This window comes from Vidua chalybeata, chromosome 1 (assembly GCF_026979565.1).
Source record: "Vidua chalybeata isolate OUT-0048 chromosome 1, bVidCha1 merged haplotype, whole genome shotgun sequence".
In the NCBI taxonomy this organism is placed as follows: Eukaryota; Metazoa; Chordata; class Aves; order Passeriformes; family Viduidae; genus Vidua; species Vidua chalybeata.
Genome location: NC_071530.1, coordinates 1,577,476 through 1,591,495, shown reverse-complemented (window position 1 = coordinate 1,591,495; position 14,020 = coordinate 1,577,476). Strand labels below are relative to the sequence as shown.

The following is a 14,020-nucleotide window of genomic DNA, read 5'->3' as shown; positions in this document are numbered from 1 at the left end:
TTAAAATCTTGGAGCCCCAGCCTGGAATTCCAGAGGAAATTTGGGAAGCGGGAATTCCCTGTCACGCTGCTGCCACCACGTGGCTCTTCCCACATCCCGAATTCCCAAGGATTTTCTCCAGGAAAATTCCCCCAGATCCAAAGATTCCGAATTGCTGGAATATTCCCAGGCTGATCCGTGATTAACCCTTGGAGCCGCTGGAATTTTCCTTTCCCATGGGAATGATTTGATCTTGGAATTCTCTCGGATTCCCTAAAAATGTTGGGATACTCCTGGATCCCTTTTTGTGCCGCCTGAAATCCCAGGATTCTCCCAGGACAAAATCGCAAAATCCCAAAAATTCCAAAATCAGGGAAGATTTTGTGGGATTTTGGGATGGAATTCCCAGAAAAGCTGGAATATCCCTGGAATATCCCGTGGGATCTTGGGAGCTGCTGCTGCCTGTAGAACGGGATGAGCTTTAAATCCCCCAAAAAAATCAGGAATTCCACAAAATGCAGGAGCACATCCCTGAAATCCCAGAATTCCAAACATCCATCTTGGCTTGAATCCCAGGTTGGTTTTTTTTTAAGGGGGAAAAAAAAATTCCAGAATTTCAATCCCTAAAGCAACAAGGTTTGGAAAAAAAAAATGGGGGGGGAAAAACTGGGGGAAAAACTGGGAAACAAAACTGGGGGAAAAAAAAACTGGGAAAAAACTGGAAAAAAAACTGGGAAAAAAATGGGGGGAAAATTGGGGAAAAAAACTGGGAAAAAATAGAAAAAATGGGAAAAAAGTGGGGAAAAAATTGGGGGGGAAAAATGGGGAAAATCTGGGGAACAAAACTGGGGAAAAAAACTGAAAAAAAAACTGGGAAAAAAATGGGGAAAAAAAATTAGGGGAAAAAAACTGGGGAAAAAAATGGGAAAAATTGGGGAAAAAAACTTGGGAAACAAAACTGGGGGCAAAAAATCCTGGGGGAAAAAATGGAAAAAAAAAAAACTGGAAAAAAATGGGGAAAAAGAACTGGGGGAAAAAAAAACTGGGGAAAAAAGAAACTGGGGGTGGAAAAATGGGGGGGGGGGGGGGGAACTGGGAAAAAAAAGGGGGGAAAAAAATGGGGGAAAAACTCGGAGAAAAAAATGGGGGAAAAAATTGGGGGAAAAAATCTGGGGAAAAAAACTGGAAAAAAAAAAACTGGGAAAAAATTTGGGATAAAAAATTAGGGGAAAAAAACCTGGAGGAAAAAAACTGGGAAACAAAACTGGGGGGAAAAAACTGGAAAAAAAAAATGGGAAAAAAAATGGGGAAAAAAACTGGGGAAAAAAAAACAGGGAAAAAAATGGAAAAAAACCTGAGAAAAAATGGGAAAAAAATAGGGAAAAAAACTGGGAAAGGGGAAAAAAAATGGGGAAAAAATGGGAAAAATTGGTGAAAAAAATTTGGGAAACAAAACTGGGGCCAAAAAAACTGGGAAAAAAAACGGGAAAAAATTGGGGAAAAAATTAGGGAAAAAAAACTGGGGAAAAAAAACTGGAAAAAAAAAACTGGAAAAAAATGGGGAAAAAAATGGGGGAAAATCTGGGGAACAAAACTGGGGGAAAAAAACAGGGAAAAAAAATGGAAAAAAAAACTGGGAAAAAATGGGGAAAAAAATAGGGAAAAAAACTTGGAAAGGGGAAAAAAATGGGGAAAAAATGGGAAAAATTGGGGAAAAAAACTTGGGAAACAAAACTGGGGCCAAAAAAACTGGGAAAAAAAACGGGAAAAAATTGGGGAAAAAACTGGGAAAAAAAAACTGGGAAAAAAAACTGGGAAAAAAAACTGGGGGAAAAAATGGGGAAAAAGAAACTGGGAGGAAAATGGAAAAAAAGCTGGAAAAAAACTGGGGAAAAAAACTGGAAAAAATGGGAAAAAAATTGGGGAAAAAAACTGGGGGAAAATCTGGGGAACAAAACTGGGGGGAAAAAAATGGGAAAAAAAACTGGAAAAAAACCTGGGAAAAAAAATTAGGGAAAAAAAACTGGGGAAAAAATGGAAAAAAAAACCTGGGGAAAAAATGGGAAAAATTGGGGAAAAAAACTCGGGAAATAAAACTGGGGGCAAAAAAACTGGGAAAAAAAACCGGGAAAAACTTGGGGAAAAAATCTGGGGAACAAAATGGGAAAAAGAAACTGGGGGGGAAAATGGAAAAAAAAACTGGAAAAAAACTTGGGAAACAAAACTGGGGGCAAAAAAACTGGGGAAAAAAACCGGGAAAAACTTGGGGAAAAAATCTGGGGAACAAAATGGGAAAAAAAACTGGGGGGAAAATGAGGAAAAAGAAACTGGGGGGAAAATGAGGAAAAAGAAACTGGAAAAAAACTGGGAAAAAAAAAAACTGGGGGGAAAAAACTGGGAAAAAAAACTGGAAAAAAATGGAAAAAATGGGGAAAAAAATTGGGGAAAAAACTGGGGGGGGGGAACGGGAGAAAAAAAATGGGAAAAAAACGGGGGAAAAAAAAGGGAAAGAAAAACGGGAGAAAAAAAGGGGAAAAAAAATGGGGGGGGGGGGGGGGAATGTGAAAAAAAATTTAAAAACTTGAAAAAAAAAAAAAACTGGAAAAGAAACCGGGAAAAAAAAGCCTGGAAAGCAAATGTGGGAAGGCCCTGGAGCAGCAGGAATTCCTCGGTGTGGAGCAGCAGGAATTCCTCCCGGTGCTCCCGATCCCCCTTCCCGGGGCTCCGTCACCGACACCGCCTCATTAATTTAATTAATTAATTAACGGCTCCCAGCGCCGCTCCCGCGCGGAGAACCAGGCCGGGACTTTTCCCGAAATCCCCCAAAAAATTCCGGCCTTGGCAGAAGGTGGAAAATCCCAGGAGGAGAAGATGGCGTGGGATCCAAGCTGGGATTTTTGGGGATTTTCCTGCCTCGTCCTGCTCCGATCCCGACTTTCCCTGGCGCAGCTGATCGAGGTGAGGGAAAAAAAAAAAAAATCCCGCTGGAAAAACCCTCTGGAAAAGTGGGAATGAGGGCCGGGAATGGGAGATTTCCCTGGAAAACAACCGGCCGGCAATTTAAGGTGGATCCAAGGAGGTTTTTTTGGGAATTTTTGGTGCTTCTTGAAAGGCTGAATTGGGAATTCTGAGTTGGAATCGCTGGTTTTTCCCGGTTTTCCATAATTTGAGGAGCAGGGCAAAAATGATCCCAAAAAATCCTATTCCTGGTGGATATTCCCATGAAATATTTGGAAAATATTGGAAATATTTGGGATGGGTTTTCTCTCTCCCGCCTTCCCTCATTCCCTGTAATCCTGGATTTCATGGAATTGTGGAATTCCATGGAATTGTGGGATTTCATGGAATTCCTGCCCCTCCACAGGAGCTTTTCCCTAAGGATGACTCTGCATTCCCAAATTTATGGAAAATTCGGGAATGATCTGGGAGGGAAGAGCGGCTCCCAAGCCCTCGCTGCAATTCCAGAGGGAAATTCCAGCCTGGAACACAAATCCCAGCTCCCAAAACCTTTCGGGTTTTTTTCCCCCTCTGGATCCTTTTCCCTGCTCCGCCTGGGAATTCCTGGAGCAGAATTTGGCTGCGATTTCTGGGATTAGAAAATTCCAGGAATTTCCCAGGATTTCAAACTTCTCATCCTTTCCCTTTTCCACATTTTTCCCCCAGGATTTCCGGCCTCTCATCCATTTTCCTGATTTTTTACAGGATTTCCGGCCTCTTCTCCCTCCCTTTCCATATTTTTTCCAGGATTTCAAACCTGTCATCCCTTTCCCTTTTCCATATTTTTCCCCCCAGGATTTCCAGCCTCTCATCCCTCCTTTCCCATTTTTCCCAAGATTTCAAACCTCTCACCCTTACCCTTATCCTGATTTTTTTCCAGGATTTCCCTTTCCATATTTTTTTCCAGGATCTCCATCCTCTCATCCCTCACTTTCCATATTTTTTTCCCAGGATTTCTGGCCTCTTCTCCCTCCCTTTCCCATTTTTCCAGGATTTCAAACCTCTCATCCCTCCTTTCCCATATTTTTATCCCAGGATTTCCAGCCTCTCGTCCTTTCCCTTTTCCTGATTTTTTTTCCAGGATTTCTGGCCTCTCATTCCCAGCCGAATCTCTGTTTTTCCCCCATCCCCTCCTACCTGAGCATTCCATAAATCCAGGAATCCTTTCCAAGGCCAGGCTGCTGCTCCAGGAAGAATTCCAGGTTTTCCGAGCTGTCCAACTATTCCCAAGGGAAGAAATGAGGCAGAACTTCCCCTGACAATGCAGAATTCCCAAATTATCCTTCCCTGAATCCCAAGGGCGATCCAGCCAGCTGGAAAATTTCCCCCTTTTTCCCAGACAATTCCCAGAAAACAAAAATAAAACATCCAAGCCCCAAAAATCGGGATAAACAGCGAGAATTTCTGGATCTGCTTTTTTTATTCCCATTTTTTTTTTTCCTGGAAAAGCAAAAGCTCTGCGAGGAGTTTATTCCTGGAAATAATTGGATAATGGAGTTATCCCGAATAATTCGATTGCGGCTCAGCCAGACTGGAGCAGACAGAGGAGGAAAAAAAAAGCTGGAGAGGAAAAGAATTCTGGCAGCTGAAAAAAATTCCCAAAAAAACCCCAAAGATAAGGAAAAATAAAGGGAAAACAGCAAGGAAATATTTGAAGCAAAAATCCCTTGAAATCTTGGATTTGATGGAGGAAAATCTTGGCTGGCTCCCAGGCCTTCGGAAAAATTCCCAGGGCTGGAAATTCTCCCAAAATTTGGGAAGAGAATCAGAAAATCCCGGGATGGGTTTGAAATCCTGAAATCCCAGGATGAGCCCCTAAATCCCTGCTTGATCCCAAAAATCCTTCCCTGCTCCTGATCCCGGAGCTCAGCAAACAATGGGATATCGAGGGATTTCTCTGGGAATTGGATCCCGAATCCAAGCCAATCCTGGAAGGAAAAATTGGGAATAATCTTTTATTCCCAGCTCGGGATAAAATTCCTGGAGGAAATACCTCATTCCAGAGGGATTCCCAAAAAAATCGGGAATTTTTTTGGGCACCGGGTGTATTCCAGCTGTTTTCCAGCTGCTGCTTCAAGGTGTTCCCTAAAAATCCCTTGGAATATTTAGTAGGATTTCCATCCTTTAGGTTTTGGCTGAGTTTATATTTCCATTAAAAAATTCCACAACTTTTTATCCCAGGATTTCCTTGTGATTCCATGCTGCTTCCTCCTGGATCCGCAGCTTTCCAACATCCCGAGGACGTGTTTCCATTAAAATTCATTGGAAAAGTGAAGGGAGGAATTTTTCCAGGCGTTTTTTCCAGGAATTTTCTCATTCAGGCCCTCATTGATGGAGATCCCAATCCTTAAAATCCATTGGAAAAGCAGAGAAACGAATTCCAGAGCGAGCCAAGGAATGGCTGGAAAAAGGAGATTCCTTAAAAATCCCTCCAACATTCCCAAATTCTCGAGGTCTCACCAACCTTTCCACCATTTCCCGTGCTCTCATCACCTCCCAGAGCATTTTTGGGAATTTTGCCGTCCTAATCCATCTTTTCCTGCTGCTTTTTCCCTCCCTTTTTCCCAGGCCACCACGGCACCTCCCAAAAAAAAGCCGGATCCGGTGACGTCGGAGACCGTGGTGATCTGGGGGCTGCGCCTCTGGCAGGTGGTCGGGATCTTCGCCCTCTTCGTCCTTTCCATCAGTGAGTCCCGGAATTCCCAGGATTTTTCCTCTGGAAAACCCCCCCAGGGCGCTCTCTGGAATCCCAGGAATGCACAAGGAGGGATTCTCTGGTGGGAATCGCCAGGGATTCATCTCGGGAGCACCCGGAGACATTCCAGGGATGGGAATCGGCTCCAGCACCGCATTCCCACCCCAATCCGGGATGGAGCCGTGGGCCTGGGAATCATGGAATGATTCAGGCTGGGAATCGTGGAATGCTTGGGGTTAGGAATTATGGAATGATGCGGGTTAGGAATTATGGAATGCGTTGGGTTGGGAATCATGGAATGATGTGGCTGGGAATAGTGGAATGCCTTGGGATGGGAATTGTGGAATGATGTGGGTTGGGAATTGTGGAATGATTCAGTCTGGGAATCATGGAATGATGCAGGCTGGGAATCGTGGAATGCCTCGGGTTGGGATTCATGGAATGATGGGGCTTGGGAATCATGGAATGCCTTGGGTTGGGAATCATGGAATGTGTTGGGTTGGTAATCATGGAATGATGCGGGTTGGGAATCGTGGAATGCCTTGGGATGGGAATTGTGGAATGATGTGGGTTGGGAATTGTGGAATGATTCAGTCTGGGAATCATGGAATGATGCAGGCTGGGAATCGTGGAATGCTTTGGGTTGGGATCATGGAATGATGCAGCTTGGGAATCGAATCATGGAATGCCTTGGGTTGGGAATCATGGAATGATGCAGGCTGGGAATCGTGGAATGCCTTGGGGTTAGGAATTATGGAATGTGTTGGGTTGGGAATCATGGAATGATGCGGGTTGGGAATCATGGAATGTGTTGGGTTGGGAATCATGGAATGATGCGGGTTGGGAATCATGGAATGTGTTGGGTTGGGAATCATGGAATGATGCGGGTTGGGAATTGTGGAATGCGTTGGGTTGGGAATGATGGAATGATGCGGGTTGGGAATCATGGAATGTGTTGGGTGAGTATCCCAGATTCCCTTCAGGTGTCCAGGAATTCGGGATTTCCTCTGGGCGGGAATTCCCAGCTGAGTGTGGGAATTCCAGAGGGAGGTCCCAGCTCTAAACTGGACATTCCCACCTGGAATCTCTTTCCAAGCCAATTCTGTCCCTGGGAGTGATCCCAGAGTTTCCTGGATTCCCTTCAGGTGTCCAGGAATTTGGGAATTCCTCTGGGCTGGAATTCCCAGCTGGGGGTGGGAATTCCTGAGAGTTCCCTTCAGTTGTCCTGGATTTTGGGAATTCCTCTGGGCTGGAATTGAGAATTCTGGGGGAATCCAAACTGGAGATTTCCACCTGGAATCTCTTTCCGAGGGAATTCCTTCCCTGGGAGTGATCCCGGAGTTTCCTGGATTCCCTTCAGGTGTCCAGGAATTCGGGAATTCCCAGTGGGAATGCAGAGCGGGAATGGCCCAAGCTCCGCCCCTATCCCCGCCTGGGATGGGATTTGGGATGGAGAAAATCCGTGGAAAACAGGGAATTGGGAAATGGAACGAAACGGGAAAATAGGGAATTAAAAATAAATATAAAAATAGGGAATTAAAAATCGCGATAAATATGAAAGGATAAAATTAAAAAAGAAAAATAAATAGAATAATGGAAAAATTAAAATAAAATATATTTAATTAAAATAATAATTAAAATAATTAAATATAAATTAACAAATATATTAAATGAAATATGAAAATATTATGTTAAACAATAGAAATAAATAGAAAAGTAAAACATAAAATTAGTCATAAACCAGGAAATTAAGAAATAGAAATAAATTTAAAAATCCATATGGAGCTATAAAATTCAAAATAGAATGAAATATAAAATATAAAGTTAAGAAATGGAAATAATTGTAAAACCAAAACTAAAACAAGAACTAAATATAAAAATCTAAATAAAATAGAAGTACCGGAATTATGCTTTAAAAATAATTGGATTGTAAATATAATTTTCATTGATATTATAGTGAGTATTATTAATGACTTATTAATTAAAATATTTTTTTTATTATAAAGTATTACAATTAGTTACAATTATATTTATGGAATAACAGATTTATGTATTATAAATTATAATAAGTTTATATAATTATATAGTTTATTGTAATTACAGTTGTCGTTAATAACTTTATTTTCACTATTTTTATAATAAATAAGGAAATTAAGTAATTTAAACTATATTTATTGAATAATATATTTCTGTGTTATTAATAATAATATATGTATCTAATGACATTATTATTATTATTATTATTATTATTATTATTAATATTAATATTAATATTAATATCAATATTATTACTATTATTTTCTTAAAGAAGGAAATAAAAAGAATGAATTAAACAAGTGAATTTATAATAATGGAATATATTTCCATGTCATAAATAAAAATATATTTCTAGAACAATACATTTAATTATAATTATAGCTATAATTGTATAATTATAATAAATACTTAAAATTGATTAATATAAATAATAAATATTAAAGAATAATATTTATTTGATCTAAATATATTTCGATGTCACAGATGCTGATATATTTTTATAATTATACAATTAATTATCGTTCAGGTTATAATAATTAATTTGAACAATATAAAATTTCAGAAGCGTTTGCCATAATTATAAATCAAATAATAAATATGAAATAAATATATATTTAATCTAAATATATTTCCATAAGACAGTAATTAATTATCATTATCCTAAATATAATATTAAATATTGACTATAAGCAATTATGCGTAATAAATATCTTTTAAATCATAAATATTTAACATATATGTTTTAATGTTATGAATAATAATTTCTATAACATTATAATTAATATGAATTATTTTAATTTAATTGTTCTAACGATATATTTATTGAATATTTAACAAGTTAATATTAATGTTTATATTATCGTTAATAGTAATAAAATTAAACAGAATCAATCCAATCAAGCCAGAAATCAGATCCAAGTGCGGATTCCAACTCCCACGAGGTGGCACCATCCCATAAACGACGGAGGAAAATCCAAATTCCCGGTTTTCCATTCCCAGCCCCTCACCCGGAATTCCACATTTCCCGCTCCCATTCCCTGTGACCAGTGCAAATTCTCGTTCCCGTCTCCCATTCCCAGGAATTCCCCCAGATCCTCGTTTCCCGTTGCCATTCCCAGGAACTCAGCTAGAATTCCTCATTTCCCTCTCCCATTCCCAGTACCTCACCCAGATTCCCGTGTTTCCTCCTCCCATTCCCAGTATCCAATCAAAATCCTCATTTCCCATTCCCAGGAACTCAGCCCGAATTCTTTTTATCCCATTGCCATTCCCAGTTATCCCCAGAATTCCTCATTTTCCTCTCCATTCCCAATAACTCCTCCAGAATTCCTCATTTCCCATTCCCAATAACTCCTCCAGAATTCGATATTTCCCATTCCCAATAACTCCCCTAGAATTCCACATTTCCCGCTCCCATTCCCTGTGACCAGTGCAAATTCTCATTCCCGTCTCCCATTCCCAGGAATTCCCCCAGATCCTCGTTTCCCGTTGCCATTCCCAGGAACTCAGCTAGAATTCCTCATTTCCCTCTCCCATTCCCAGTACCTCACCCAGATTCCCGTGTTTCCTCCTCCCATTCCCAGTATCCAATCAAAATCCTCATTTCCCATTCCCAGGAACTCAGCCCGAATTCTTTTTATCCCATTGCCATTCCCAGTTATCCCCAGAATTCCTCATTTTCCTCTCCATTCCAAATAATTCCTCCAGAATTCCTCATTTCCCATTCCCAATAACTCCCCTAGAATTCCACATTTCCCGCTCCCATTCCCAGTGACCACTGCAAATTCTTGTTCCCGTCTCCCATTCCCAGGAATTCCCCCAGATCCTTGTTTCCTGTTGCCATTCCCAGCAACTCACCCAGAATTCCTCAATTCCCTCTCCCATTCCCAGTTAAATCCTGGTTTCTCCCTCTCCCATTCCCAGCAACTCGCCCAGAATTCCATATTTCCTATTCCCAATACCTCACCCAGAATTCTTCATTTCTCTCTCCCAGTAATGGACCCAGAATTCCACATTTTCCATTCCCAATAACTCATCCAGAATTCCACGTATCCCATTCCCAGTAACTGCCCCAGAATTCCACATCTTTCATTCCCAAAAACTCCTCCAGAATTCCATGTGTCCCATTCCCATTAACTCATCCAGAATTCCATGTCTTCCATTCTCAATAACTCCCCCAGAATTACACATTTCCCATTCCAAATAGCTCACCCAGAATTCCGCGTTTCCCACTCCCATTCCCAGTTAAATCCTCGTTTCTCCCTGTCCATTCCCAGGAACTCACCCAGAATTCCATGTTTTACTTTGCTATTCCCAGTTATCCCCAGAATTCCTTCCCACTCCCATTCCCAGCAACCAACACAAATCCTTGATCCCCTCTCCCATTCCCAATAACTCACACACAATTCCATATTTTCCATTCCCAGTACCTCACGCAGAATTCCACATTTCCCACTCCCATTCCCAGTTAAATCCTCATTTCTCCTTATCCGTTCCCAGTAACTCACCCAGCCTCTAATTTCCCTCTCCCATTCCCAGGATCTCCCCCAGAATTCCATATTTTCCATTCCCAGGAACTCACCCAGAATTCCATATTTCCCGCTCCCATTCTCAGTTAAATCTTTGTTTCTCCCTGTCCATTCCTAGGAACTCAGCCAGAATTCCCTGTTTTCCATTCCAAATAACTCCCCCAGAATTCCATGTTTCCCTCTCCCACTCCCAGTACCACACCCAGAATTCCTCATTTCTCTCCCAATAACTCACCCAGAATTCCATGTTTCCCATTCCCAGTTATCACCCAGAATTCCACGTTTCCCATTCCCATTCCCTCGCCCAGAATTCCATGTTTCCCATTCCCAGTTATCACCCAGAATTCCACGTTTCCCATTCCCAGTTATCACCCAGAATTCCACGTTTCCCATTCCCATTTATCACCCAGAATTCCACATTTCCCATTCCCAGTTATCACCCAGAATTCCACGTTTCCCATTCCCATTCCCTCACCCAGAATTCCACGTTTCCCATTCCCATTCCCTCACCCAGAATTCCACATTTCCCATTCCCATTCCCTCACCCAGAATTCCACGTTTCCCATTCCCAGCCCCTCACCCAGAATTCCACATTTCCCATTCCCATTCTCTCACCCAGAATTCCCTGTTTTCCATTCCAAATAACTCACCCAGAATTCCACGTTTCCCGTTCCCAGTTATCACCCAGAATTCCACGTTTCCCATTCCCATTCCCTCACGCAGAATTCCACGTTTCCCGTTCCCAGTTATCACCCAGAATTCCACATTTCCCATTCCCATTCCCTCACCCAGAATTCCCTGTTTTCCATTCCAAATAACTGACCCAGAATTCCACATTTCCTATTCCCATTTATCACCCAGAATTCCACATTTCCCATTCCCAGTTATCACCCAGAATTCCACGTTTCCCATTCCCATTCCCTCACCCAGAATTCCATGTTTCCCATTCCCAGTTATCACCCAGAATTCCACGTTTCCCATTCCCATTCCCTCACCCAGAATTCCACATTTCCCATTCCCAGCCCCTCGCCCAGAATTCCACACTTCCCATTCCCATTCCCTCACCCAGAATTCCCTTTTTTCCATTCCCATTCCCTCACCCAGAATTCCACGTTTCCCATTCCCAGTTATCACCCAGAATTCCACGTTTCCCATTCTCATTCCCTCACTCAGAATTCCACGTTTCCCATTACCATTTATCACCCAGAATTCCACATTTCCCATTCCCAGTTATCACCCAGAATTCCACGTTTCCCATTCCCATTCCCTCACCCAGAATTCCATGTTTCCCATTCCCATTCCCTCACCCAGAATTCCACGTTTCCCATTCCCAGTTATCACCCAGAATTCCACGTTTCCCATTCCCATTCCCTCACTCAGAATTCCACGTTTCCCATTACCATTTATCACCCAGAATTCCACATTTCCCATTCCCAGTTATCACCCAGAATTCCACGTTTCCCATTCCCATTCCCTCACCCAGAATTCCACATTTCCCATTCCCAGCCCCTCGCCCAGAATTCCACGTTTCCCATTCCCATTCCCTCACTCAGAATTCCACGTTTCCCATTACCATTTATCACCCAGAATTCCACATTTCCCATTCCCAGTTATCACCCAGAATTCCACGTTTCCCATTCCCATTCCCTCACCCAGAATTCCATGTTTCCCATTCCCATTCCCTCACCCAGAATTCCACGTTTCCCATTCCCAGTTATCACCCAGAATTCCACGTTTCCCATTCCCATTCCCTCACTCAGAATTCCACGTTTCCCATTACCATTTATCACCCAGAATTCCACATTTCCCATTCCCAGTTATCACCCAGAATTCCACGTTTCCCATTCCCATTCCCTCACCCAGAATTCCACATTTCCCATTCCCATTCCCTCACCCAGAATTCCCTGTTTCCCATTCCCAGTTATCACCCAGAATTCCACGTTTCCCATTCCCATTCCCTCACCCAGAATTCCACATTTCCCGTTCCCATTCCCTCACCCAGAATTCCCTGTTTCCCATTCCCAGTTATCACCCTGTGCTGCATCTTCAAGTGCCGGATCCCGCGCACGCGGAAGGAGATCGAGGCTCGCTACGCCCAGCGCCAGGCGGCCAAAAACTACGCGGACAAACTGGACACGGTGCCGCCCCTGGGCGAGCTCACCGAAATTCCCGGAGGTAATTCCCGCTTTTTTTTTTTTTTGGGGATTCTGGCAGCGCAAAGTCCCTCAAAGAGCTCAGCGACATTCCCAGAGGTAATTCCCACTTTTTTGGGGGGGATTGTGGCAGCGCGAAGTCCCTCAAAGAGCTCAGCGCGAAATCCCTCAAAGAGCTCAGTGACATTCCCAGAGGTAATTCCCACTTTTCTTTTGGGATTGTGCCCTCAATGAGCTCACCGACATTCCCGGAGGTAATTCCTGCTTTTTTTTTTTGGGATTCTGGGAGCGCAAAGTCCCTCCCGTGGTGCCACCACCAAGGTCAACCCTCCCAGTGTGGACTCAGGATATTGGGATAAAATCCTTTGGATAAGAGGGAACTTTTCCGTCAGTTCGAGTTGGAATCATTCCTTCATTCCCAAATTAAGTTTGGAAAAGCTTCTCAAATCCATCAAATCCTCTTCTGAACCAAATCCTACTAAAACATCCTGTGAAATTCCACATCTCCTGGGTTTTGGAACCCTTCCAGGGATGGTGATTCCAACACTTCCCCATCCTTAATCATTCTTTCAAGCAGGAATTTTTTTCCCTAATATTCAGCCCAAACTTTTCCTGGGACAACTGGAGGCCGTATCCCATTTTCCCATCAATTTCCATCCCTCACCCTCCTTAGTTAGAAGGAGAATTCCATGCTGAAAATTCCCAGTGGGAATTAATTTAATTTCAGGGCCTGCTCTTGGGTTGGGGAATACCAGGAGTGAAACTGGAGTGATTGGAATTCCACATTCCCGGTTTTTCCTGCTGGAATGTTTCTTCTCCGCTGCTCTCACTCTCCTTTCCTCATTCCATAGGCTCTCCTGAAAATCTCCTCACTCTCTCTGGCCACAGCCAATCCAGACCTCTCCACTCCCTGCCTGTGCTGAAGGAAGAGGATGAGATGGTTTTCCAAGGAATTTAGGGAGTTTTGATTCCCAGCTGCCTGTGGCTTCTCTTTTCCAAGGGGATCCATCAATCCTTGGATTTGCTGCTTCTCCATTCCTGGATTTTTCCTGTTTCCTCAACACCTTTTGATGACTTTTTTTCCTTCTTTCCTGTGTCTCTCCAGGAGCTGTAATTCCATAAAAACGGCATTTCCCTAATTTGGGATATGCTGCTTCAATCCGTGGGGAAAGAGGCAGATCCCACTATTGTAGGAATTTAGGAATTCCTTGGAGAAATTGAGTCCTACACCAGCAAAATGCAGAATTATGAGATGAACAACGGGAATTTGCACAAATCCCACAATTTCAGGGGTGCCTGAAACTGGGAATTCCCAGCCCTGCCTCTGGAGCTGAACTCAATTCCATGAATAAATCCTTGTCCTTCCACTGAATCCTTGTCCTTCCAGTTAATCCTTATGGGATGAGATGGTTCTCCAAGGAATTTAGGGATTTTTGATTCCCGGCCGCCTGTGGCTTCTCTCTTCCAAGGGGATCCATCAATCCTTGGATTTGCTGCTTCTCAATTCCAAAAAAACCTCACCGGGAGCAATCAGCCAGATGGGAAAATCCCCAGTAGGAATATTTTCCCTTTATCCCAGATTTCTAGCAGGGAGCTGGAATTTTGACAATTCCTGGGTTTTTGAATCCACA

The 14,020-nt window shown here is 42.6% G+C and overlaps 1 protein-coding gene across 2 annotated transcripts; it reads left to right on the top strand.

Moving 5' to 3' along the window:
* Nucleotides 1–2,780: 2,780 nt before the first annotated feature.
* On the top strand, nucleotides 2,781–13,761 carry TMIE (transmembrane inner ear). 2 transcript variants are annotated; one of them, XM_053956228.1, is made up of 4 exons: nucleotides 2,781–2,937; nucleotides 5,545–5,662; nucleotides 12,262–12,411; nucleotides 13,495–13,761. In XM_053956228.1, the coding sequence occupies exons 1-4, from the start codon at nucleotides 2,851–2,853 to the stop codon at nucleotides 13,509–13,511; spliced, it is 372 nt and encodes a 123-aa protein (XP_053812203.1). In that variant the 5' UTR covers nucleotides 2,781–2,850; the 3' UTR covers nucleotides 13,512–13,761. The 2 variants fall into 2 exon arrangements, with proteins under 2 accessions (XP_053812203.1, XP_053812193.1); XM_053956218.1 differs by having other exon boundaries at nucleotides 13,241–13,761.
* Nucleotides 13,762–14,020: the final 259 nt, after the last annotated feature.